Raw genomic sequence first — 26,273 nt, forward strand, 5'->3', positions numbered from 1 at the left:
GCCAAAACCACTCAACCGATGCACTGACGAACAATTTCACAAAGACATGACATGAAACTGAGCTTTATATGCAGGTGTAGACAGGTGTAGACAACTAGCTTGAGAGCAGCAAGAGAATGGAAATCAGGTGTGGAGGATTGACAAGTTAACAAGGTAATTAGTAATCGTTAGTAATAAACCTATCCTGCCCTAGCATTACTAAATTAGTAAATGACATGCACAAGAAACGTAAGGTAACATGAACACATGATTAGAATGTTAGTATTACCCAATCCTGATCTAGCATTAGTAGATTAGTAAGTAGATAAGGGAAATTGAAACAATTAGGGTGTGAGTGAGTGAAAGATTATTATTTGTCTACCTTCATTAATCTCACCTGAAATACAGGCCAAGTGCTTAATATAATGTAAACCCTTTCATCTTTCTTTTAAAGACAAGAATCAGAAATTGACATGTAACATTTGATAACTGGAATACAAATACGGATTAAATCAAATGACACTTTAAAAAGTATACTAATATCAAGAATATAGCATATGTCAATATTATTATGTTTAAAGAAAAGCTGAATCAAGTCTGTCTGGAAAAAGAAAACAATGCAGGAGATAAGTATACTGCAGATGAGAATACAGTTAAAGATATGTAGTTTCACGAGGTTCATCAGAGTCACTGTAGAGGAGTTTCCCAGCTGGATCACTGAATAGAGCACTGAGCCATAATGAGAGGAGCCACGGCTGCTGCTGCTGGTCCGATCTGGGCAGCTGCTGCTGCTGCTGCTGGTCCGATCTGGGCAGCTGCTGCTGCTGCTGCTGGTCCGATCTGGGCAGCTGCTGCTGCTGCTGCTGGTCCGATCTGGGCAGCTGCTGCTGCTGCTGCTGCTGTGATCTCGGCAGTTATAGCTGCAATCCCCACAGGCGCTGCAGCAGCTGCAGGAGCAGCCAACATCATGCCTCCCACCCCGATTCCCACCCCAGTGGCCACCAATGCGGCTGCTCCCACAATGATCCAGGCATTCTTACGGAGGAAGTCATCGGAGCTCTCTGCTTTCTGCAGGGCAATCATAGAGTATCTGTCATCGATCTCCTTCTCCACCCGTTTGATTTCAGAGTCAATCTTCTTCTTGTACTCATTCTCTCTCTCTCTCCTGTCATTCTCCAGCTGTTGCAGCTGTTTCAGCTTCTCGGTCTCCACCTTGAGCTGTTTCTCCACTTCTGCCCTTTTCTCACTCATCATTTTTATGTTCCGCTCAATGAGTCTCTTCTTCCGCTCATTCTTTTGTTTTTCTACGGTGGAGACGTTTTCCCAGTCTGCCTCCAACTTTGCAATGGCACACCTCTTCTCCCTTTCTATTTCTTCCCGTTTTCCCTCCAGTTCTTCCTGCTGGAAGACTACAAGGGCCTGCTCCATTTTCTGGAAGGCCTCATTGGTAAAATAGGGGCTCTCTCTCTGTGCAAGCATGCAGTCGATCATCTCCAGCAGGTTGGCCACCTGGCCGGGATCCTCTTTGTCCTCGTTGTTGAAGGGCAGGATCCTCCTGTCAAATCGCTTCACCAGGTTCTGAATTGTTTCACCCTGCTTGGAGAGGAAGTTGTGGAAAGAGGCTTTCTTCAGCTTGTCTGCATGGGTGAAGATAAGGATGGTGTATCGGGCAGCATCACTCTGGAAGATGGTCTGGATGATCTCCACGCTCTGCTGCTCTTCCTGGGTGAAACGGCCGATCTGCAGCACCAGGAGTATGGCATGGGGCCCCGGAGCAGACATGGCCATGCACCGCAGGATTTCATCCTGCACAGCCTGCTGGGAGAGTGAGGTATCAAACAGGCCGGGCGTGTCGACCACTGTCACTCTTCGCCCCAGCACCATCCCCTGAGCCTTCTCACAGACACCAGTCACTGAGTCCATGCTCAGGTTAGACTCAAAACGCTTCTCCCCCAGAATTGTGTTGCCTGTTTCACTCTTCCCTGCTCCTGTCTTCCCCACCAAAACCATCCGCAGCTCCTGAGGAGGGTAACCCCTGCCCTGTTGAGAACCTGCGGGAGAAGCGTTTCCATTCAGGAAGTACAGATAGCTCACTGGATTCAGTAACGTCTTCCACATGGTGCCTATTATGAAGGCAAACTTAAGGAAAGAAGAAATTCATGTTTTATTGGGCTTAAAAACCAATGCATTTCAGAGTTTTGAAACATGTTTTTGTCAAATGAAATGTTCTTTCTCTTTGTGATAACTGTCTCCGGACAAGTTGTAATGTTCCTGTATTGCTGTCTGTTAGTTATTTTGTTACTCCTGTAATTTATTATTTTTTATCTGTTTTTTTCTATTTATCCATTCATAGTTATTGCATCCGTCTCCCCTGTGATGTCTGTGTCTGAATGTATTCTGAGCCTGAGTCACTCCCCGGTCTGCGTGTTTCACTATTCGGGTGGTTTCGGAATTTTCCGGTTTCCCACAATTCCTTCTCAACCTCGCTGTTCTGAGACACACCTTTGTCCGATTCCGAGTTTGCCTTTTCGTTTTGATCTACGCTTTGTGTTTTCAACGTCTCTCTTGCCTTGCCGCTTTGTACTTTTGCCTTTCTGCTCTTCTAGATTTTTGACTTTGGACTGTTTATTGACCATTCTTTTTGCAACTGGATTTGGCACTGTGTTTTTCGGATTACCTGACTTTGACACTTGGACTGACTAAACTATGATTCCTGATTATCCCTTGGTCTGCGCTTGGAACGGACATAACACAAGTATAATACAAGTAAATGGAATTGAACTCAATTTCATATTTGTTCCTATTTTCCTTACATATTGGTAGTAAAGTACCTCATTAAATAAATATTTTTACAAAGCAGCTACTTCAGCAGGTTAGTGACAGTCTGTACATTATTTCACGGAATAGCATACACACGCCATCATCCACAAAGACTAATGTATTTATCCAAACATATTTCGCAAAACCTACTCATTAATTAATGAATTGTATTTTTTAGCTAGCTATAGCTCATTTCGGGTGTGTTCTCCCAAAACTACAACTGTAATTTAAATATGTTTTTAATTAGGCATCAGTATCAGTCAACAAACATTTTAATGATACCTTGCAATGGGATCTTGCATTGATTGATACGATATAAATCGTTTTTTCTTCGGCTTGGAAATACGTTTTTATCCAATACTATAACACAGTAATAATGCTGATACCGACCTGTCGCACAGTACGGGCTTCTTACAGAAGTCATAGTTCTTGTCAGCGCAGATTCAGGACAGATCGACGGTACAAACTCCTCGGGTGGTCTTCCTGCAAAATAATTGAAATTAATTAAATTATCTGCAATGGTATAAGTGAATCGTTGGTAATGATCCCGTCCGAGTGACAGTGCTCATTCCCTAGTGAAGTGTGAGTGGTGCCCTGCAGTGTGTAGGGGGGGAAAATCATTCTGAGGACTTTTTTTTAGTTCTGTGGAAAATGAAACTTAACATTCTTAGGTCGTGACGTCAGGAAAAACAGTTATATAAAAAAAGCTATTCTTCTTGTAATTAACATTTTCTGGCATTGCTAAATAAGAAATAGAAATATTCGCCGTTTTGGGGTTCCATTCCCAGTTTACTCGATTAAACAAATAATAAATCGGGACTTGTGTGTGCAGCTTTGTGTGCCAAGTTAGAATTCTGTACGCACTACCTGGACCTAAGTTCGTATTCTCCTTACTTAATCTCCAGAATGTATATGAATGACCAAAATGTTTTTTGCTAATGGGTTTCCCTGCCCATTTTGATGATTCTTTCAGTACAGTTAATTGTTACCTTTATATTGACATTTGCACAATAATTGTGACTCTTGGGACCGTGGAGAGGAGTTCGCTGGATCAGGAATCGACTGAGCGGTAAGTAGCTTGCTAGTTTTTTGTTTAGTTTTAGCTTTAGCTCTCGTAGCTTGATATCTTTATATTAAATAGCTACGCATATGTCCTTTGACCGGGATCGGGATGGCGGGTAGTAGTGGAGGGAATTCCGAGGAAGAAGAAGATATGCATTTAGATGAACGGAAAAAAACGAATAATAAAACAGTACTGGGTAGAGGTAGAAGGAAAAGTGTGTCAAACGAGAAGAGGAGTGTGGGGAGTGGTAAAAGAGGTCTTGACGATACAAGTACAGAGGAGAACGATAAAGAAACGTTCCGTTAAAAGGAAAGTAATAAGTGTCGAATACAATGTAGTGGTGAAATTTAAGCAGGAAAATGAAATGGGGACTGTGAGCCCTATTGCATTAACAAGTGCATTGAAGAAGAAGATTGGGGATATTCAGATGGCAAAGGTCCTACGAGATGGACGTTTACTAATAATTTGTAAAAATGTAGAACCGAGAGATAAGGCATTGAGGATTAAGAATATTTGTGGGAGGGAGATAATTGATAATCGAATGTTGGGAGAAGGTAGGTTACTGAGAGGGGTAATTACGGGTGTACCAGTTGAAGAAAACTTGGAGGAACTGAAAGGAAATATAAGAGGTGGAGCGGTGAAGGGAATCAAGGGACTTAAGGTAGTAAGATTTTGTGAGAAAGTGGATAGTCTGTCTGTCCTGTTGGAGTTTCATGAAGATGTTTTACCTGAAAACGTTTTGGTAGGTTACATGAGTTTTCGTGTGAGAGCTTATGTTCCTCCGCCACTGATGTGTTACAAATGCCAGAAATATGGCCATATTGCTGCAGTCTGTAAAGGAAAACAAAGATGTACTAGATGTGGAGGGGATCATAAATATGGAGAATGTGGAGAGGATGAAGTTAAGTGCTGCAATTGTGGAGGAGCATATAGTGTATCATATAGAGGGTGTGAGGTTAGGAAGCAAGCGAGTAAAAGTAGGAAACAACATATCATATGGAGAAGCAGTAAAGAAGGTACAAGGAGGGAGAAGAACAGAGGAACAAAAAGAACCAGAGAGAAACGATCAAGCTTTAGGAGATAGAATGAGGGTAGAACAGATAGAAAGGCCAAACGCTGATGTGAATAAGGATAAGTTAATTTTATTTATGGCGTATGTGATTAACTGCTCTGATCAAGCAAAAACCAAGACAGAAAAGATTAAAATAATTGTAAAAGGGGCTACAACATTCTTGGACATCAAGGGACTCTCATGTGAGAAAATTCAAACAGATCTGAACATGGTATTGAATCAAAATTCAGCCGCACTAGGACCTTCAAAAGGATGTTGATTTTACAATGGAATGCCAGAAGTCTAGTATCAAATGGAAAAGAGTTTAAAGCATATCTGTAACATATAGAAAATATTCCAGATGTAGTTTGTATTCAAGAGTCTTGACTTAAACCAAAGCTAAAGTTTGCGATCAAAGGTGATGAGTGTATGAGAAGGGATAGAATAAATGGAAATGGAGGTGGATGTGCAATATTTATAAAACAAGGATTACAATATAAAGAATTGGGAAAGGGGGAAGAATTAGAATATATAGGAGTCGAGATTTGGATCAAGGAGGAGAGTTTGAAAATAATAAATTATTATAACCCTTGTAGAAGAATGGAAGTTGAGTCATTTAACGAAATAGAAACACATTTAGAGGGAAATATAATTTGGTGTGGAGATTTTAATGCACATAGTGGGGACAATGTGGGGAGATCATAATGATGCCAATGGTTTGGTAAATGAAGAACTCATGGAGAATAATTTGTATGTTTAAATGATGGAAATGGAACCAGGTGTAAATTTGAATACAGGTAAGACAGCGATAGACATTACATTAGCCTCTGAATTTGTGGCGAGGAAATGCTCATGGGAAGTGGTAAGAGAATCCACTTTGGGCAGTGATCTTTGGGTGGTGATCGTTGGTACCTTGGTGGACAAAAGAATGTGGTGAGGCAGTGAAGAATCAAAATAAAGCTTTCAGACTTCTGAAAATAACTCATAACTTTCAGAACTTAATCGAGTATAAAAAGAGGCAAGCTATGGTGAGGAAAATTGTTAAGAAAGCAAAAAGAAAATGTTGGTGGAATTTCTGTAACTCAGTTGGTAGAGACACACCAGTAGTAGAAGTATGGGGGATGATTAAAAAAATGAATGGGATTAAGAGAGAATATGGATATCCAGTTTTAAATAATGGAGAAATGTCAGCTGTGTCTAATGGGGAGATGGCTGAAATACTTGCTGAGACATTTGTGAAAGTGCACAGCTCAAACAATATTAATGACGAAAGTAAAAAGGGAAGAGACAATTATGAGAGAGAATAGTGGAGTAAAGGGAGCTAATGAGGAGTCGAGCGAGATTATAAACACACTTTTCACTCAAGTGGAGCTTAATTATGTAATTAGGAAATCAGGGACAACATCACCAGGGAAAGATCAAATTTGTTACATTATGCTGCACCATCTTAGTGAAGTATCAAAAGAAGTTTTAATAGAGTTTTATAATAAAGTGTGGGAAGAAGGGAGATTACCCACCAGTTGGAAGGAAGCAGTAAATGTACCTATTTGTAAACCAGGAAAGATCATAACAACCCAAGTAATTATAGAAATGGTAAATGGTTGGCATTTATATAGCGCCTTTATCCAAAGCACTGTATAATTGATGCTTCTCATTCACCCATTTATACACATACTCACACACCGATGGCGATTGGCTGCCATGCAAGGCACCGACCAGCTCGTCAGGAGCATTTAGGGGTTAGGTGTCTTGCTCAGGGACACTTCGACACAGCCCAGGCGGGGGATCGAACCGGCAACCCGCCGACTGCCAGACGACTGCTCTTACTGCCTGAGCCATGTCGCCCCACTATTATAGATTATAGACCTATAGTCTCTATATATATATACACAATTATAGACCTATATCCCTGACATCTCACCTATGTAAAATAATGGAAAAGGTGATAAATGGTGATAAAAAGTGATAAAAGGTGACTAACATTATATAGAAACAAGAGGTTTAATGACACAATATCAAAGTTGGTTGAGGAAAGGAAGGGGAATTATGGATCCAACGCTTTGTTTAGAACATGAAATAAGAAAGGCTCAAATAAATAAAGAGTGTAGCAGCAGTCTTTTTTGATGACGAAAAGGCGTATGATATGTTGTCGAAAGAAGGATTATTGATAAAGTTAGATAAATTAAGAATAGGAGGAAGAATGTACAGGTGGATAAAGGATTTCTTAAGAGATAGAGCAATTCAAGTTAGAGTAGGAAGATGTTATTCAAAGAAATACATTGTGGAAAATGGTACTCCACAAGGAAGTATAATTAGTCCTTTATTGTTTTCTATTATGATGAATGATGTATTTGCCAATATAGATAAAAATTTTGGAGTGTCAATTCATGCTGATGATGGTGCTGTCAGGGTGGGAGGTAATACCCCTGGTCACCACCTGAGGGCTGAGGATCATTGATTTCACCTGATCCTCATTTACTTCAGGGGAATTACCTCCCGGGAGACTATTTAAACCCAGTCCTGCCTTCCGCTCAGTGCTTGTGTATTAACTGTTCGCTCTTATATCAAGCCGGTAAAAGCACAGGGTAGACTCTTGCTCTATGAGTCCGGTATTGTGCTGGTAGTATTGAGATTGCTATTACGGGTAAGGTTGGCGTGCAGTTGGTCGCTCTTGTTCACTGGCGCCTTCCTTCTTTGTTCTTTTTATTTGAGACTCGTGTGAGTCGTGGGTAGAGGGACGGTGTCCGCGGTAACTGTATTTTTGTTTGTCTTTTATTCCCGAGCTGCGTCTCGTGGGTTTTATTTTATTGTTGTCATGGTGGGAGGTAATACCCGTGGTGATCGCCAGAGGGCCTAGGATAATTGGTAACACCTGTTCCTCGTTTGCACCAGGGGAATTGCCTCCCAGCAGAGTATTTAAGGCCAGTTCTGACTGGTCTTCAGTGCTTCTGTGTTACCGTTCGCCCTAGCACAAAGCCGGTAAATGCACAAGGTAGACTCTGTGTTTATTCGAGTCAGGTTCTGTGCAGGTGTGTGTGTCGAAGCAATACAATTTAAAGAAAGAAAAGAACAAAGGTAAGGAAGGCGCTCGGTTTAGTTGTTGGGTTCACCGACGCCTTCCCTAAGGGTTTTCATTTTTGTTTTGGGCTCGTGTGAGCCGGCGGTAGAGGGACGTTGTCCCCGGTAAATGTATTTTGGTTTGTGTTTATTCCTGAGCTGCGCCTCATGGTTTTTGTTTAGCCTACGCTGTTTTTGGCTAGGTTGTATTTTTATTTCATTGCCCCTGATTGGGCACTCTCTGTGCTCGTTATTCGGCACAGTTACTGGTCGGTACACTCGCCCTGTTCTCAAAGGGTCGTTTTATTTTCTTCAGCCATTTTGGGCTCCTTTTCTGTTTTCCCAATTAAGAATCGCCTTCGGGTTTGTTTTTGTTCTCCCCCCTGTTACGGGAGTTATTCTCATTTTTTGTCCCACTTATCCCTGTACTCTGCCCCTGGGATCTAGGAGGGGTATTATTTAGGCGCACTTGGTCCTCCGCTCCAACCCCACCCTTATAATTGTGCCTAGCATTTTTGTTGCTAGGTTGTATTTTCTTTTCGGGATTTCCTCAGTCCACTACATCACTGAGGGTTTACAAGCACCAAGTTTTGGTTTGTGATTTCGCCCACTTTTAAAGGGTTGTTTTATTTTCTCCGCAGCCAGTTTTTGGGCTCTTTTCTGTTTAGTTATTCTGAGTCGCCTTCGGGTTTGTTTTTGTTCCTCCCTCTGTCTCGGGAGAAGGAAAGTATTTACTTCCCTTGTGTTTTGGGAGTATTAGTGGCCAACACGTTCGCGTGCGTGCTTTTTGAAGGGGTTTTCTCCTAGTCGCAACTGGCTCTCCGTCACCCCCATCATTACAGGTGCAATGTGGAAAAGAGGAAGAAATGTAGAGTTTATAGTGAAGAAGGTGCAAGAAGCTATTAGTGAAGTTGAAGAGTGGGGTTTTAAAGTGGGGTTTTAAATTTTCATTACAGAAAACAAAATCACTATTCTTTACACGGAAGAAGATAGGGAACCAATTAAACCTAAGATTATATAGGAAAGAGTTAGAAAGTGGGCAATCCACATACAAAAGATAATTGACAAATGTAAAAAGGTATTGAATATGATGAGGTGTTTAGTAGGAACTGAATGAAGTGCAGAAATAAGAGCAATGGCAACTATATATATAAGTTTAATCAGATCTGTTTTTGATTATGGGTGTGTAGTATATGGATCTACAGCAGACAATTTGTTTTAAAAAATTGGAGGTAATACAATGGCATTAAGATTATGTTGTGGTGCAACTGAATCACTGAATCTAAGAAGAACACAACTTTATTTAAATTATTGGGTAAATTTACATTTAAATTTAAATTTACATACCAATCAGCATACAACTCAGAGTACAATAAAGCCATGTTGGGAAAAAGAAAAGAAAGATAAAGAGCTTTGGGTGGGTCATTGGTCAAAACACAAGAGGAAAAAGAGATTAGGGAGAAGAAGATAAGTCCAACCATTCCTTTTCCAGCCTTTCCCCCATGGTTTTTTTCTGGAGATTATGGTTGATTTTGAACTTTTAGATAAAATAAGAGGAAAAGATTTGAACAGTATTGCAAATTTAGTAAACTCTTACATCGGAAATAAGTATTATGAATGTGTTCAAATATACACAGATGCATCAAAAACCAGCAATAATAGGGTTGGAGTTTTATATGTTGTGCCAGAATTTAAAATCGTATATAAGAAAAGATTAATTGATAATGTTTTTGTCTATACATTGCCATTTTAGTGGCTTTGCATTGGGTGGAGGAAGTAAGACCACTCAAAGTAATTATATGCTGAGATTCCAGTGCAGCATTAACAAGTATAAGAAACAAGTGTTCGGCATGTAGACAGGTCATTGTATTAGAAATATTACAGATATTATATAGAATTCAAAGGATGGGGTTAATTGTTAGTTTTTTATGGGTACCAGCACATGTGGGAGTAGAAGGCAATGCGGTTGCTGATAAATATACCAAAAAAGCAACAAATAGAGATAATGTAGGGGAAAATTCACAGAACAAAAGATCTCCCTCCTAAAAGCATGATAAACAATCACAAGTCAAAATCAGACTACACCTTAGTGAGCAGGCTGGTTCCTCCAAAACTCTCGACGATATATGCATGTATATGTGTATCAATATATCCATATTAAAGTATGATATGTAGCCTGTATAGTTTCAAACTGATTAACTGCTAAATTGTGCTAGAATTACACAGTGACCCATATGTAACCGGAGTTTAAAAGCAGCCAGCTGCTCCCAGGTACGCTGCTTGTTATCAAATGAACCTAGAACATTAATTATAGCTGAGCTTATGAAAACGCAAGAAACCACAGTGAAAACTGTTGAAATGAGAGCAAAGAATGCAAAGAATGTAACGTACATTTACTCACTTCGAAGAGAATAATGAATCAAATGTTTAGTATGTCTGTATATTAGAAAAGTATATTAGAAGATAATATTAATCAAATGTTTAGTATGTCTGTGGGCGGCACGGATGGTGCAGTGGGTAGCACTGCCGCCTCACAGCAAGGCGGTCCTGGGTTCGAATCCCCGTCGGCCGGGGCCTCTCTGTGCGGAGTTTGCATGTTCTCCCCGTATCTGTGTGGGTTTCCTCCGGGTACTCTGGTTTCCTCCCACAGTCCAAAGACAAGCAGGTTAGGCCGATTGGAGAGTCTAAATTGCCCGTAGGCGTGTGTGTGTGTGTGTGTGTGTGTGTGTGTGTGTGTGTGTGTGTGTGTGTGTGTGTGTGTGTGTGTGTGTGTGTGTGTGTGTGTGTGTGTGTGTGTGTGTGTGTGTGAGTGAATGGTGCGTGTGCCCTGCGATGGACTGGCGACCTGTCCAGGGTGTATTCCTGCCTTTCGACCAATGTATGCTGGGATAGGCTCCAGCCCCCCTGCGACCCTGATTGGGATAAGCGGGTTCAGATAATGGATGGATGGATGGATGGATGGATAGATAGTATGTCTGTATATTTTCAATGATAACTGCTGCTTAGTTCGTCTTATAAAAGCGAAAGATACAGAGTGACGTGTATGGATGACGTGTGTGTTAGAGGGGGGGCATCCAGAACTTTATGAGGTCTGGTAGTTTTCCACTCTGCCTAGAGCAGGTGCGGGGTGAAGTGAGGATGGGGGGGGAGTCCTGGACTTTCTTCGTTGTTGGCAGAACGCCCTGAACTTACAGAGCTGGTAGAGCATAAGGACCGTTGGCGATTTGCCACAATGACGTTGTGGGAAGAGCTTTGGGAGGAGTTAAGATAAGAATAGTGTGGGTGATTTGCCACAATGAGGTTTGAGGAGGGGTTGTAGGAGGAGTAACTGTGTATAAAATGGGTGTAAAAATGACAGTCGGGGTTCAGTTCTGGAGAACTGATCCGGCTTTATGCACTTTTTCTGAAGAACTTGCTGCCATGGTGTCGTATTTTCCCTCGTGAAGATGTTTATCGACAAATTGAAGATTTGGACTCTGTCGTTTCCTAGACACGACACTAATATAGAAATGAGGGTTTGATTAAAAATGAAATGAGGAAAAGATGGCAAAATGAATGGGATAATGAAAGGACAGGACACCATTTTTATAAAATCCAAAAAAGAGTTGGAAAGATGAGAAAGACAGGAAGGAGTAGAAGAGAGGAGACTGTAATATCAAGATTGAGGTTTGGACATACCGAACTAAGCAACACACTTAGGTTAATGAAAAAACACAAAAGTGGGAGATGTGATTTCTGCTCTCAAGAAGAAACAGTCGAGCATATAATGATAAGTACAACTTGGACAGAGAAAAAATTATTAAAGAGTTGAGAGATAAGGGAGTAGAATGGGATTTGGCAGAAGGGAGATTCAGGTGGTGGGTGTTTCTTACTTGTGTTTCGATTCTTGAGAAGAACGGGGTTGCTAAACAGGATTTAGTATTATAATTATGATTATTATGATTATTATTATTATTATTATTATTATTATTATTATTATTACTTTTCTTTTTATTATGAGGAAAGAGAATCCTGATCCACACTCCTTTCCTGCGGGTGCTGGTAATGCACCAAAAAGTTGTATGCTGTAGCTTCTAAAATCAGCACCTTTTAATCAGACAAAGTTAACCTGAAAATATCTGTGTTTCTTAGAATGCAAGACCAAATTTTATCTGCATTTTTTTCCCCCTGGGTATGTAATGCAGAATTCTGCATTAGAGTGACCGCTGATGTATGTAACCAGTAAATATAGTGTGCTATATGTATTCATGGATTATACGTTGTAAACCATGCAAAGGATAAGCAACCAAGTACTAAACATGACAACTGTATGATATGTAATGTTAATTGGTCCAAATACTTTTAGTACCCTAAAATGGGGGGGAACAATGTTCAAAATGTGTTGTAATTTCTAAACGATTCGGAGGAAAATACCCTGACATTAAAGCTGACCGTCTAAACCTTAGACACATAGTCACTGTGTCATTTTAAAAGTGCTGGAGTACACAGCCAAAACAAGAACAAAAAAATATTTCACTATCAAAACACTTTTGGACCTTATTGTGTATGTGTGGGTGCATATATGCCGTACATACATACATACATTCGTACATACATACATACACTATATATAAACATATAGTCTCGCTTAACATAGTATAATAACAAATGTTGATAACATCTTGTTGGTTTCTGAGTACTACTGTGTAATCGGTCACTTCTGTCACAATTACATTTTTATATCACAGTTTTATTGCCAGCTGACTAGCTGCGCTGTCACAGTATAAGGCAAGGGTTACTTTTACACAGTGCTCTAGATACTGACAACGTATTGTGGCACCCCTGCTCCTGCATGTTGTGCCACGTGGGTGGAGAACCCTGGAGGGACCCGCGCAGAGCAACCTTGGAGAGAGATCCCTCTACCTGCAGTCCAGGACCCCGGACAGCGCACATGAGTGAGCAGAATGGAAAGGTACTGACTCAGCTGCAGCCTGTTTCCTAACGAGCAGGGAATGGTATTTAAGGCGCGGTCGAGGCTGCAAACAGGTTCAGTCGGCACCCTTCCTGAGCGTGTGAGAGGGAGAAAGGCAGAGAGAGGAAGGATCTTCTATGCCCTGCTGTACTGACCCTGAAGGAGACCCCACCTTTACGAACGGCAACCCCAAAGACCCGGAACGGACGCCGGACACGTGAGCCAAACAAAAACCTGTCCTACTTACCCTATATCTTTGTGTTTCCCCCACCCAGCCCGGACGTGGCTGAAGAGGGAAGGAGGGAGGAGGCCCTGGAGCATACCCCAGTCTGGGAAGAACCTTAGTTTATTTTTGCCTGAACGGCCCCTTTTATTTCTCCAGTTTTCCCCTACCCTTGCCCTGAGGGGGGGCGCTATCCCCAATACCCAAAAAAAAAAAAACACAGAAAAAATAAAAAGAATAATTTTTTCTGATATCTGCTATCTCCTGTGTCTGGTTTCCAGCTGCGCCCGCCCACTGCACCTCAGGATCCACCCCGAGGCACCACAGTATATAGTCCTACCTCTCACCGCAACCCGCTCTCTGCACCCTGAATATGTAGCCTATTGCTGCCATGGTGTAGTGATCAGCTGTATTCAGACATTCAATGGCAAAATGTTAGCTGCAACACATAGACAGTAAGATACAACACCTGAAAAGTTTTGTTATAGGGAAAAACAAGATACCATGAAGACGAACAAATCTGTGCAGAATCTGCATATGTACTGCATATATACTGGATGACTCTGGCCACTCGACGGAGACCTCACTCCTCTCCGTCAGTGAATCACTCCATGCTGCAGGAGCAGCCCCCCTCTCCTCTGTCCTCATTCTTCTAGATCTCTCTGCTGCCTTTGACACTGTGGATCACTCAGTCCTCCTGTCTTCCCTGTCAGCAACAGGGATCTGTGGCACAGCCCTGAATTGGATTGAGTCCTACCTCTCTGGTTGCTCCTTCCAGGTTGCCTGGTCTGGCACAGTATCGACACCTCGGCCCCTTGCCACAGGTTCCCCAGGGCTCAGTCCTAGGCCCGCTTCTTTTCTTTCTTTACACTTGTTCCCTTGGCCCTGTTATCACTGCACATGGTCTATCCTACCACTGCTATGCGGACGATACCCAACTCTTCATCTCATTCCCACCATCTGAAACACAGGTTATAGCCTGTATCTCTGCTTGCCTGAGTGACATCCAGAGCTGGATGGACAACCACCATCTAAAGCTCAACTCAGGTAAGACTGAAATGCTATTAATTCCTGCTATTACCTCCCCGTCTGGATCTCTCCATTTCCCAAGGGGATACCTCACTGACGCCATCACCCTTTGCAAGGAACCTTGGCAGGGTGATGGACAGTAGACTGTCCCTCTCCGAGAACATTGCGGCGGTGACCCGGTCATGCAGGTTCTTCCTATACAACTTCCGGAGAATTCACCCCTTTCTCATCCCCTACTCGACCCAGCTCCTGGTCCAAGCAATGGTTTTGTCCCACCTGGACTACTGCAACTCCTTCTTGGCTGGCCTCCCATCGTCCGCCATCAGACCCCTCCAACTTATCCAGAATGCAGCAGCTCGTCTGGTCTTCAACCTTCCCAAACACTCATATGTCACCCCCTGCTTACTTCCCTCCACTGGCTGCCTGTTATGGCTTGCATCAAATTCAAAACATTGGTGCTAGCCTTCCAAGCAGTTAAGGGGTCAGCCCCAGCTTACCTCCAAAAAATCATCAGACCCTACACGCCTGCCAGACCTCTTCATTCGGCCACCACAGGCCACTTGGCACCTCCCCCTCTCCGAACTTCCACCTCCCGCTCATGACTACTGTCTGTTCTGGCTCCAATCATAGAGTATCTGTCATCGATCTCCTTCTCCACCCGTTTGATCTTCTTCTTGTACTCATTCTCTCTCTGTCTCCTGGTATTCTCCAGCTGTTGCAGCTGTTTCAGCTTCTCGGTCTCCACCTTGAGCTGTTTCTCCACTCCTGCCCTTTTCTCACTCATCCTTTCTATGTTCCGCTCAATGAGTCTCTTCTTCCGCTCTTTCTTTTGTTCCTCGTTGCTCATCTCGGTGGAGAAGTTTTCCCAGTCTGCCTCCAACTTTGCAATGGCACACCTCTTCTCCCTTTCTATTTCTTCCCGTTTTCCCTCCAGTTCTTCCTGCTGGAAGACTACAAGGGCCTGCTCCATTTTCTGGAAGGCCTCATTGGTAAAATAGGGGCTCTTTCTCTGTGCAAGCATGCAGTCGATCATCTCCAGCAGGTTGGCCACCTGGCCGGGATCCTGTTTGTCCTCGTTGTTGAAGGGCAGGATCCTCCTGTCAAATCGCTTCACCAGGTTCTGAATTGTTTCACCCTGCTTGGAGAGGAAGTTGTGGAAAGAGGCTTTCTTCAGCTTGTCCACATGGGTGAAGATAAGGATGGTGTATTGGGCAGCATCACTCTGGAAGATGGTCTGGATGATCTCCACGCTCTGCTGCTCTTCCTGGGTGAAACGGCCGATCTGCAGCACCAGGAGTATGGCATGGGGCCCCGGAGCAGACATGGCCATGCACCGCAGGATTTCATCCTGCACAGCCTGCTGGGAGAGTGAGGTATCAAACAGGCCGGGCGTGTCGACCACTGTCACTCTTCGCCCCAGCACCATCCCCTGAGCCTTCTCACAGACACCAGTCACTGAGTCCATGCTCAGGTTAGACTCAAACCGCGTCTCCCCCAGAATTGTGTTGCCTGTTTCACTCTTCCCTGCTCCTGTCTTCCCCACCAAAACCATCCGCAGCTCCTGAGGAGGGTAACCCCTGCCCTGTTGAGAACCTGCGGGAGAAGAGTTTCCATTAAGGAAGTACAGATAGCTCACTGGATTCAGTAACGTCTTCCACATGGTGCCTATTATGAAGGCAAACTTAAGGAAAGAAGAAATTCATGTTTTATTGGGCTTAAAAACCAATACATTTCAGAGTTTTGAAACATGTTTTTGTCAAATGAAATGTTCTTTCTCTTTGTGATAACTGTCTCCGGACAAGTTGTAATGTTCCTGTATTGCTGTCTGTTAGTTATTTTGTTACTCCTGTAATTTATTATTTTTTATCTGTTTTTTTCTATTTATCCATTCATAGTTATTGCATCCGTCTCCCCTGTGATGTCTGTATCTGAATGTATTCTGAGCCTGAGTCACTCCCCTGTCTGCGTGTTTCACTATTCAGGTGGTTTCGGAATTTTCCGGTTTCCCAAGATTCCTTCTCAACCTCGCTGTTCTGAGACACACCTTTGTCCGATTCCGAGTTTGCCTTTTCGTTTTGATCTACGCTTTGTGTTTTCAACGTCTCTCTTGCCTTGCCCCTTTGTACTTTTGCTTTTCTGCCCTTCTAGATTTTTGACTTTGGACTGTTTATTTACCATTCTTTTTGCAACTCGATTTGGCACTGTGTTTTTCGGATTACCTGACTTTGACACTTGGACTGACTAAACTATGATTCCTGATTATCCATTGGTCTGCGCTTGGAACGGACATAACACAAGTACAATACAAGTAAATGGAATTGAACTCAATTTCATATTTGTTCCTATTTTCCTTACATATTGGTAGTAAAGTACCTCATTAAATAAATATTTTTATCCACGGTGGTGGAACGAGCTCCCTGTTGAGGTCAGAACAGTAGAATCTCTTGCCATCTTAAAGTGCAAACTGAAGACGCACCTCTTCAAGCTGCACCTCTCCCTGTCCTGCCCTACCTCCCTGTAAACCTTAATTGTTGTCTTTACCTGCGATATTTACTTCTGCATTAAGATGTTTAGTTTGGCTTGGTAAGCAGTGTTTGGCTAGGTAAGCGGTTTGTTCATACATTTGTGTGTTGCGCTATTATGATTGAAAATATATATATATATATATTTAAAATTTAATTCCGAAGATCAGATAGGCCCTGGTCCTTATCCTTGTTGTGTAGATAACAGTTGAAATTGTACTTCCCTCTAGGGTCTTTCAGCACACGTATCCCTGGTTATGGGTATGCACTTTGCACTTTGTTGTACGTTGCTCTGGATAAGAGCATCTGCCAAATGACATTAATGTAATGTAATAGATTACGTAGGAAACATGCTGTGTTTCTGTCGAGTTGCATGAGCATATTACATTTGTCGTATAATTTATTTCTTGCTTGCCATAGCAACATTGACCAGTGTTAAAAAAACAAGGATTAAAACAAGAAAGCATAAATATTGCTTTATTCATCGTGAGCTGATTGACTGAACTGCTTTTGGCCAAGTTTGACTTGCCTTGCTATTCCAGATACTAAACTTTAAATAAGAAACATCTGTTTTTTGTGCACTGACCATCACCACAGGCTTGAGCTCGGAATGTCTGATAAATAATTGGCGAAAAAATAGAAGAAAAAACACACACAGGACTCCTGCCATATTTGCTGGGGAAGGGAGTTTTCTTGGGGCACTCTTCCAAACAGAAAAGAGTCATTGAGAGCAATACAGTGTTTAGACAAGGATATATATAGTTTTTTTATTTTAATTTTATAATATCATTTTTTTAATGACAGAAGCCAAAAATGTATTAAGTAACTACTAATTTGTCTACCTTCATTAATCTCACCTGAAATACAGGCCAAGTGCTTAATATTATGTAAACCCTTTCAGCTTTCTTTTAAAGACAAGAATCAGAAATTGACATGCAACATTTGATAACTGGAATACAAATACGGATTAAATCAAATGACACTTTAAAAAGTATACTAATATCAAGCCTATAGCATATGTCAATATTATTATGTTTAAAGAAAAGCTTAATCAAGTCTGTCTGGAAAAAGAAAACAATGCAGGAGATGATAAGTATACTGCAGATGAGAATACAGTTAAAGATATGTAGTTTCACGAGGTTCATCAGAGTCACTGTAGAGGAGTTTCCCAGCTGGATCACTGAATAGAGCACTGAGCTGCTGCTGCTGCTGCTGCTGCAGACATGGCTGCCCAGATCGCACTGGCGGCTGCTCCCAAAATCATCCATGCATTCATACGGAGGAAGGCATTGGAGCTCTCTGCTTGCATCAGGGCAATCATAGAGTATCTGTCATCGATCTCCTTCTCCACCCGTTTGATCTTCTTCTTGTACTCATTCTCTCTCTGTCTCCTGGTATTCTCCAGCTGTTGCAGCTGTTTCAGCTTCTCGGTCTCCACCTTGAGCTGTTTCTCCACTCCTGCCCTTTTCTCACTCATCATTTCTATGTTCCGCTCAATGAGTCTCTTCTTCCGCTCATTCTTTTGTTTTTCATTGCTCATCTCGGTGGAGAAGTTTTCCCAGTCTGCCTCCAACTTTGCAATGGCACACCTCTTCTCCCTTTCTATTTCTTCCCGTTTTCCCTCCAGTTCTTCCTGCTGGAAGACTATAAGGGCCTGGTCCATTTTCTGGAAGGCGTCATTGGTAAAATAGGGGCTCTCTCTCTGTGCAAGCATGCAGTCGATCTTCTCCAGCAGGTTGGCCACCTGGCCGGAATCCTCTTTGTCCTCGTTGTTGAAGGGCAGGATCCTCCTGTCAAATCGCTTCACCAGGTTCTGAATTGTTTCACCCTGCTTGGAGATGAAGTTGTGGAAAGAGGCTTTCTTCAGCTTGTCTGCATGGGTGAAGATAAGGATGGTGTATTGGGCAGCATCACTCTGGAAGATGGTCTGGATGATCTCCACGCTCTGCTGCTCTTCCTGGGTGAAACGGCCGATCTGCAGCACCAGGAGTATGGCATGGGGCCCCGGAGCAGACATGGCCATGCACCGCAGGATTTCATTCTGCACAGCCTGCTGGGAGAGTGAGGTATCAAACAGGCCGGGCGTGTCGACCACTGTCACTCTTCGCCCCAGCACCATCCCCTGAGCCTTCTCACAGACACCAGTCACTGAGTCCATGCTCAGGTTAGACTCAAACCGCGTCTCCCCCAGAATTGTGTTGCCTGTTTCACTCTTCCCTGCTCCTGTCTTCCCCACCAAAACCATCCGCAGCTCCTGAGGAGGGTAACCCCTGCCCTGTTGAGAACCTGCGGGAGAAGCGTTTCCATTCAGGAAGTACAGATAGCTCACTGGATTCAGTAACGTCTTCCACATGGTGCCTATTATGAAGGCAAACTCAAGGAAAGAATAAATTCATGTTTTATTGGGCTTAAAAACCAATGCATTTCAGAGTTTTGAAACATGTTTTTGTCTTATGAAATGTTCTTTCTCTTTGTGATAACTGTCTCCGGACAAGTTGTAATGTTCCTGTATTGCTGTCTGTTAGTTATTTTGTTACTCCTGTAATTTATTATTTTTTATCTGTTTTTTTCTATTTATCCATTCATAGTTATTGCATCCGTCTCCCCTGTGATGTCTGTGTCTGAATGTATTCTGAGCCTGAGTCACTCCCCTGTCTGCGTCTTTCACTATTCGGGTGGTTTCGGAATCTTCCGGTTTCCCACGATTCCTTCTCAACCTCGCTGTTCTGAGACACACCTTTGTCCGATTCCGAGTTTGCCTTTTCGTTTTGATCTACGCTTTGTGTTTCCAACGTCTCTCTTGCCTTGCCCCTTTGTACTTTTGCCTTTCTGCCCTTCTAGATTTTTGACTTTGGACTGTTTATTTACCATTCTTTTTGCAACTCGATTTGGCACTGTGTTTTTCGGATTACCTGACTTTGACACTTGGACTGACTAAACTATGATTCCTGATTATCCCATGGTCTGCGCTTGGAACGGACATAACACAAGTACAATACAAGTAAATGGAATTGAACTCAATTTCATATTTGTTCCTATTTTCCTTACATATTGGTAGTAAAGTACCTCATTAAATAAATATTTTTACAAAGCAGCTACTTCAGCAGGTTAGTGACAGTCTACATTATTTCACGGAATAGCATACACACGCCATCATCCACAAAGACTAATGTATTTATACAAACATTTTTCGCAAAACCTACTCATTAATTAATGAATTGTATTTTTTAGGTAGCTATAGCTCATTTCGGGTGTGTTCTCCCAAAACTACAACTGTAATTTAAATATGTTTTTAATTAGGCATCAGTATCAGTCAACAAACATTTTAATGATACCTTGCAATGGGATCTTGCACTGATTGATACGATATAAATAATTTTTTCTTCGGCTTGGAAATACGTTTTTATCCAATACTATAAGACAGTAATAATGCTGATACCGACCTGTCGCACAGTACGGGCTTCTGACAGAAGTCATAGTTCTTGTCAGCGCAGATTCAGGACAGATCGACGGTACAAACTCCTCGGGTGGTCTTCCTGCAAAATAATTGAAATTAATTAAATTATCTGCAATGGTATAAGTGAATCGTTGGTAATGATCCCGTCCGAGTGACAGTGCTCATTCCCTAGTGAAGTGTGAGTGGTGCCCTGCAGTGTGTACGGGGGGAAAATCGTTCTGAGGACTTTTTTTTAGTTCTGTGGAAAATGAAACTTAACATTCTTAGGTCGTCATGTCAGGAAAAACAGTTATATATAAAAAGCTATTCTTCTTGTAATTAACATTTTATTGCACTTGCTAAATAAGAAATAGAAATATTCGCCGTTTTGGGATTCAATTCCCAGTTTACTCGATTAAACAAATAATAAATCGGGACTTGTGTGTGCAGCTTTGTGTGCCAAGTTAGAATTCTGTACGCGCTACCTGGACCTAAGTTAGTATTCTCCTTACTTCATCTCCAGAATGTATATGAATGACCAAAATGTTTTTTGCTCATGGGTTTCCCTGCCCATTTTGATGATTCTTTCAGTACAGTCAATTGTTACCTTTATATTGACATTTGCACATTTGCTGGATCAGGAATCGACTGAGCGGAAAGTAGCTTGCTAGTTTTTTGTTTAGTTTTTGCTTAAGCTCTGGTAGCTTGATATATTAAATAGCTACGCATATGTCCTTTCATCGGGATCTGGATGGCGGGTAGTAGTGGAGGGAATTCCGAGAAAGAAGAAGATATGCATTTAGATGAACGGAAAAAACGAATAATAAAACAGTAGTGGGTAGAGGTAGAGGGAAAAGTGTGTCAAACGAGAAGAGGGGTGTGGGGAGTGGTAAAAGAGGTATTGACGATACAAGTACAGAGGAGAACGATAAAGAAACGTTCCGTTAAAAGGAAAGTAATAAGTGTCGAATACAAGGTAGTGGTGAAATTTAAGCAGGGAAATGAAATGGGGACTGTGAGCCCTATTGCATTAACAAGTGCATTGAAGAAGAAGATTGGGGATATTCAGATGGCAACGGTCATACGAGATGGACGTTTACTAATAATTTGTAAAAATGTAGAACCGAGAGATAAGGCATTGAGGATTAAGAATATTTGTGGGAAGGAGATAATTGATAATCGAATGTTGGGAGAAGGCAGGTTACTGAGAGGGGTAATTACGGGTGTACCAGTTGAAGAAAACTTGGAGGAACTGAAAGGAAATATAAGAGGTGGAGCGGTGAAGGGAATCAAGGGACTTAAGGTAGTAAGATTTGGTGAGAAAGTGGATAGTCTGTCTGTCATGTTGGAGTTTCATGAAGATGTTTTACCTGAAAACGTTTTGGTAGGTTACATGAGTTTTAGTGTGAGAGCTTATGTTCCTCCGCCACTGAGGTGTTACAAATGCCAGAAATATGGCCATATTGCTGCAGTCTGTAAAGGAAAACAAAGATGTGCTAGATGTGGAGGGGATCATAAATATAGAGAATGTGGAGAGGATGAAGTTAAGTGCTGCAATTGTGGAGGAGCATATAGTGTAGCATATAGAGGGTGTGAGGTTAGGAAGCAAGCGATATGAATGAAGCAAGTAAAAGAAGGAAACAACATATCATACGGTGAAGCAGTAAAGAAGGTACAAGGAGGGAGAAGAAGGAGAAGAGGAACAAAAAGAACCAGAGAGAAATGATCAAGCTTTAGGAGATAGATTGAGGGTAGAACAGATAGAAAGGCCAAATGCTGATGTGAATATGGATAAGTTAATTTTATTTATGGCATATGTGATCAACTGCTCTGATCAAGCAAAAACCAAGACAGAAAAGATTAAAATAATTGTAAAAGGGGCTACAACATTCTTGGACATCAAGGGACTCTCATGTGAGAAAATTCAAACAGATCGGAACATGGTATTGAATCAAAATTCAGCCGCACTAGGACCTTCAAAAGGATGTTGATTTTACAATGGAATGCCAGAAGTCTAGTATCAAATGGAAAAGAGTTTAAAGCATATCTGTAACATATAGAAAATATTCCAGATGTAGTTTCTATTCAAGAGTCTTGACTTGACTTGACTTGACTTGTTTGTTTTGGCTCTATACTCCAGAACTTAGGATTTTAAATGATACAATGACTATGAAGTTAAAGTGCAGACTGTCAGCTTTAATTTGAGGGTATTTCCATCAATATCGGAACTTATGATATCGAGTAGGCCTGGCAGAGCATCACCAGGGAAGATGCCCAGCGTCTTGTGATTTCTATGGGTCATAGACTTCAGACAGTCACTTCATGCAAAGGATAAGCAACCAAGTACTAAACATGACAACTGTATGATATGTAATGTTAATTGGTCCAAATACTTTTAGTACCCTAAAATGGGGGGGAACAATGTTCAAAATGTGTTGTAATTTCTAAACGATTCGGAGGAAAATACCCTGACATTAAAGCTGACCATCTAAACCTTAAACACATAGTCACTGTGTCATTTTAAAAGTGCTGGAGTACACAGCCAAAACAAGAACAAAAAAATATTTCACTATCAAAACACTTTTGGACCTGATTGTGTATGTGTGGGTGCATATATGCCGTACATACATACATACATACATACAAACACTATATATAAACATATAGTCTCGCTTAACATAGTATATTAACAAATGTTGATAACATCTTGTTGGTTTCTGAGTACTACTGTGTAATCGGTCACTTCTGTCACAATTAAATATTTATATCACAGTTTTATTGCCAGCTGACTAATGACTTTATCACATTTGTAGAACGTTGTGATTAACTATAAAATGCATAATTACTTACTAAGAGGAGTGAATCCACGGCAAGAGAATAGTTCCCACAGAAGTGCCCGCTGCATTTACACAGTGCTCGTTCCCGTCGACCCAAGCGTCTGATAAACTGCACACTGAGTGTGCGTTTCGGGGGCCTGTCAGTGCCCAGATGAGGCACCCAGACCACTTATGTGAGACACACACTATCTGGAAACACAGCCTCTGTAGCTGCGCTGTCACAGTATGAGGCAAGGGTTAAAGTGCAGACTGTCAGCTTTAATTTGAGGGTATTTCCATCAATATCGGAACTTATGATATCGAGTAGGCCTGGCAGAGCATCACCAGGGAAGATGCCCAGCGTCTTGTGATTTCTATGGGTCATAGACTTCAGACAGTCACTTCATGCAAAGGATAAGCAACCAAGTACTAAACATGACAACTGTATGATATGTAATGTTAATTGGTCCAAATACTTTTAGTACCCTAAAATGGGGGGGAACAATGTTCAAAATGTGTTGTAATTTCTAAACGATTCGGAGGAAAATACCCTGACATTAAAGCTGACCATCTAAACCTTAAACACATAGTCACTGTGTCATTTTAAAAGTGCTGGAGTACACAGCCAAAACAAGAACAAAAAAATATTTCACTATCAAAACACTTTTGGACCTGATTGTGTATGTGTGGGTGCATATATGCCGTACATACATACATACATACATACAAACACTATATATAAACATATAGTCTCGCTTAACATAGTATATTAACAAATGTTGATAACATCTTGTTGGTTTCTGAGTACTACTGTGTAATCGGTCACTTCTGTCACAATTAAATATTTATATCACAGTTTTATTGCCAGCTGACTAATGACTTTATCACATTTGTAGAACGTTGTGATTAACTATAAAATGCATAATTACTTACTAAGAGGAGTGAATCCACGGCAAGAGAATAGTTCCCACAGAAGTGCCCGCTGCATTTACACAGTGCTCGTTCCCGTCGACCCAAGCGTCTGATAAACTGCACACTGAGTGTGCGTTTCGGGGGCCTGTCAGTGCCCAGATGAGGCACCCAGACCACTTATGTGAGACACACACTATCTGGAAACACAGCCTCTGTAGCTGCGCTGTCACAGTATGAGGCAAGGGTTACTTTTACACGGTGCTCTAGATACTGACAACGTATATAGTCCTACCTCTCACTGCAACCCGCTCTCTGCGCCCTGAATATGTAGCCTATTGCTGCCATGGTGTAGTGATCAGCTGTATTCAGACATTCAATGGCAAAATGTTAGCTGCAACACATAGACAGTAAGATACAACACCTGAAGTTTTGTTATAGGGAAAAACAAGATAAACAAATCTGTGCAGAATCTGCATATGTACTGCATATATACTGGATGACTCTGGCCACTCGACGGAGACCTCACTCCTCTCCATCAGTGAATCACTCCATGCTGCAGGAGCAGCCCCCCTCTCATCTGTCCTCATTCTTCTAGATCTCTCTGCTGCCTTTGACACTGTGGATCACTCAGTCATCCTGTCCTCCCTGTCAGCAACAGGGATCTGTGGCACAGCCCTGAACTGGATTGAGTCCTACCTCTCTGGTCGCTCGTTCCAGGTTGCCTGGGCTGGCACAGTATCGACACCTCGGCCCCTTGCCACAAGTTCCCCAGGGCTCAGTCCTAGGCCCGCTTCTTTTCTCTCTTTACACTCGTTCCCTTGGCCCTGTTATCACTGCACATGGTCTATCCTACCACTGCTAGGCGGATGATACCCAACTCTTCATCTCATTCCCACCATCTGACACACAGGTTTCAGCCCGTATCTCTGCTTGCCTTAGTGACATCCAGAGCTGGATGGACAACCACCATCTAAAGCTCAACTCAGGTAAGACTGAAATGATATTAATTCCTGCTATTACCTCCCCGTCTGGACCTCTCCATTTCCCTAGGGGATACCTCACTGACGCCATCACCCTGTGCAAGGAACCTCGGTGTGGTGATGGACAGCAGACTGTCCCTCTCCGAGAACATTGCGCCAGTGACCCGGTCATGCAGGTTCTTCCTATACAACTTCCGGAGAATCCGCCCCTTTCTCATGCCCTACTCGACCCAGCTCCTGGTCCAAGCGATGGTTTTGTCCCACCTGGACTACTGCAACTCCCTCTTGGCTGGCCTTCCAGCGTCCGCCATCAGACCCCTCCAACTTATCCAGAATGCAGCAGCTCGTCTGGTCTTCAACCTTCCCAAACACTCATATGTCACCCCCTGTTTACTTCCCTCCACTGGCTGCCTGTTATGGCTTGCATCAAATTCAAAACATTGGTGCTAGCCTCCCAAGCAGTTAAGGGGTCAGCCCCAGCATACCTCCAAAAAATCATAAGACCCTACAGCCCTGCCAGACCTCTTCGTTCGGCCACCACTGGCCACTTGGCACCTCCCCCTCTCCGAACTTCCACCTCCCGCTCACGACTACTGTCTGTTCTGGCTCCCCGGTGGTGGAACGAGCTCCCTGTTGAGGTCAGAACAGTAGAATCTCTTGCCATCTTCAAGCGCAAACTGAAGACGCACCTCTTCAAGCTTCACCTCTCCCTGTCCCCCTGTAAACCTTAATTGTTGTCTTTGCCTGTGATATTTACTTGTGTATTAAGATGTTTCGTTTGGCTTGGTAAGCAGTGTTTGGCTAGGAAAGCGGTTTGTTCATACATTTGCATGTTGCGCTATTATGATTGAAAAAAAATATATATATTTTTTTAAATTCTGATGATCAAATAGGCCTTATCTTTGTTGTGCAGATAGCAGTTGAAATTGTACTTCCCTCTAGGGTCTTTCAGCACACTTATCCCTGGTTATGGGTATGCACTTTGCACTTTGTTGTACGTTGCTCTGGATAAGAGCATCTGCCGAATGACATTCATGTAATGTAATGGATGATGTAGGAAACACGCTGTGTTTTTGTCGAGTTGCCTGAGCATATTACATTTGTCATATCATTTATTTCTTGCTTGCCGTAGCAACATTGTCCAGTGTTAAAAAAAGGAAGCATAAATATTGCTTTTGAGACGGATGCGTGGGGGGTTGGACCCAAAATGCATGACTCAGAAACAGTGGTAATAAAGTCCCGTCAGGGCTTTATTTGGGGAATATCCAGAGAGTGTGGTCAAGAAACAAGCAATGTTCATACACAAAAAATCCAGCCAAAAAACCAAACCGCAGTACCGAGGGAGAAGGCAGTCTCGTAATCGGTACACCATGCAAGAAGTCTGGTAACCAGGAAAGCTGTCAGCGGGGCAGAAGTACAGGCGGGCAGTAGGCA

At 42.3% G+C, this 26,273-nt stretch overlaps 3 protein-coding genes across 3 annotated transcripts; all 3 read right to left on the reverse strand.

Annotated features, from left to right (window-relative positions):
* Positions 1 to 632: 632 nt before the first annotated feature.
* On the reverse strand, positions 633 to 3,374 carry LOC133114108 (GTPase IMAP family member 9-like). The gene is made up of 3 exons (XM_061223298.1): positions 3,190 to 3,374; positions 970 to 2,030; positions 633 to 878 (listed from the first exon to the last, which is right to left on the reverse strand). Exons 1-3 carry the CDS (start codon positions 3,221 to 3,223, stop codon positions 633 to 635), a joined length of 1,341 nt encoding a protein of 446 aa, XP_061079282.1. The 5' UTR covers positions 3,224 to 3,374.
* An 8,937-nt stretch (positions 3,375 to 12,311) lies between these two features.
* Positions 12,312 to 15,833, reverse strand: LOC133114109 (GTPase IMAP family member 9-like). Its single transcript, XM_061223299.1, has 2 exons — positions 14,780 to 15,833; positions 12,312 to 12,319 (listed from the first exon to the last, which is right to left on the reverse strand). The coding sequence occupies exons 1-2, from the start codon at positions 15,831 to 15,833 to the stop codon at positions 12,312 to 12,314; spliced, it is 1,062 nt and encodes a 353-aa protein (XP_061079283.1).
* A 2,039-nt stretch (positions 15,834 to 17,872) lies between these two features.
* On the reverse strand, positions 17,873 to 19,048 carry LOC133114110 (GTPase IMAP family member 9-like). Its single transcript, XM_061223300.1, has one exon. It carries the CDS (start codon positions 19,046 to 19,048, stop codon positions 17,873 to 17,875), a length of 1,176 nt encoding a protein of 391 aa, XP_061079284.1.
* Positions 19,049 to 26,273: the final 7,225 nt, after the last annotated feature.

This window comes from Conger conger, chromosome 16, assembly GCF_963514075.1.
Source record: "Conger conger chromosome 16, fConCon1.1, whole genome shotgun sequence".
In the NCBI taxonomy this organism is placed as follows: Eukaryota; Metazoa; Chordata; class Actinopteri; order Anguilliformes; family Congridae; genus Conger; species Conger conger.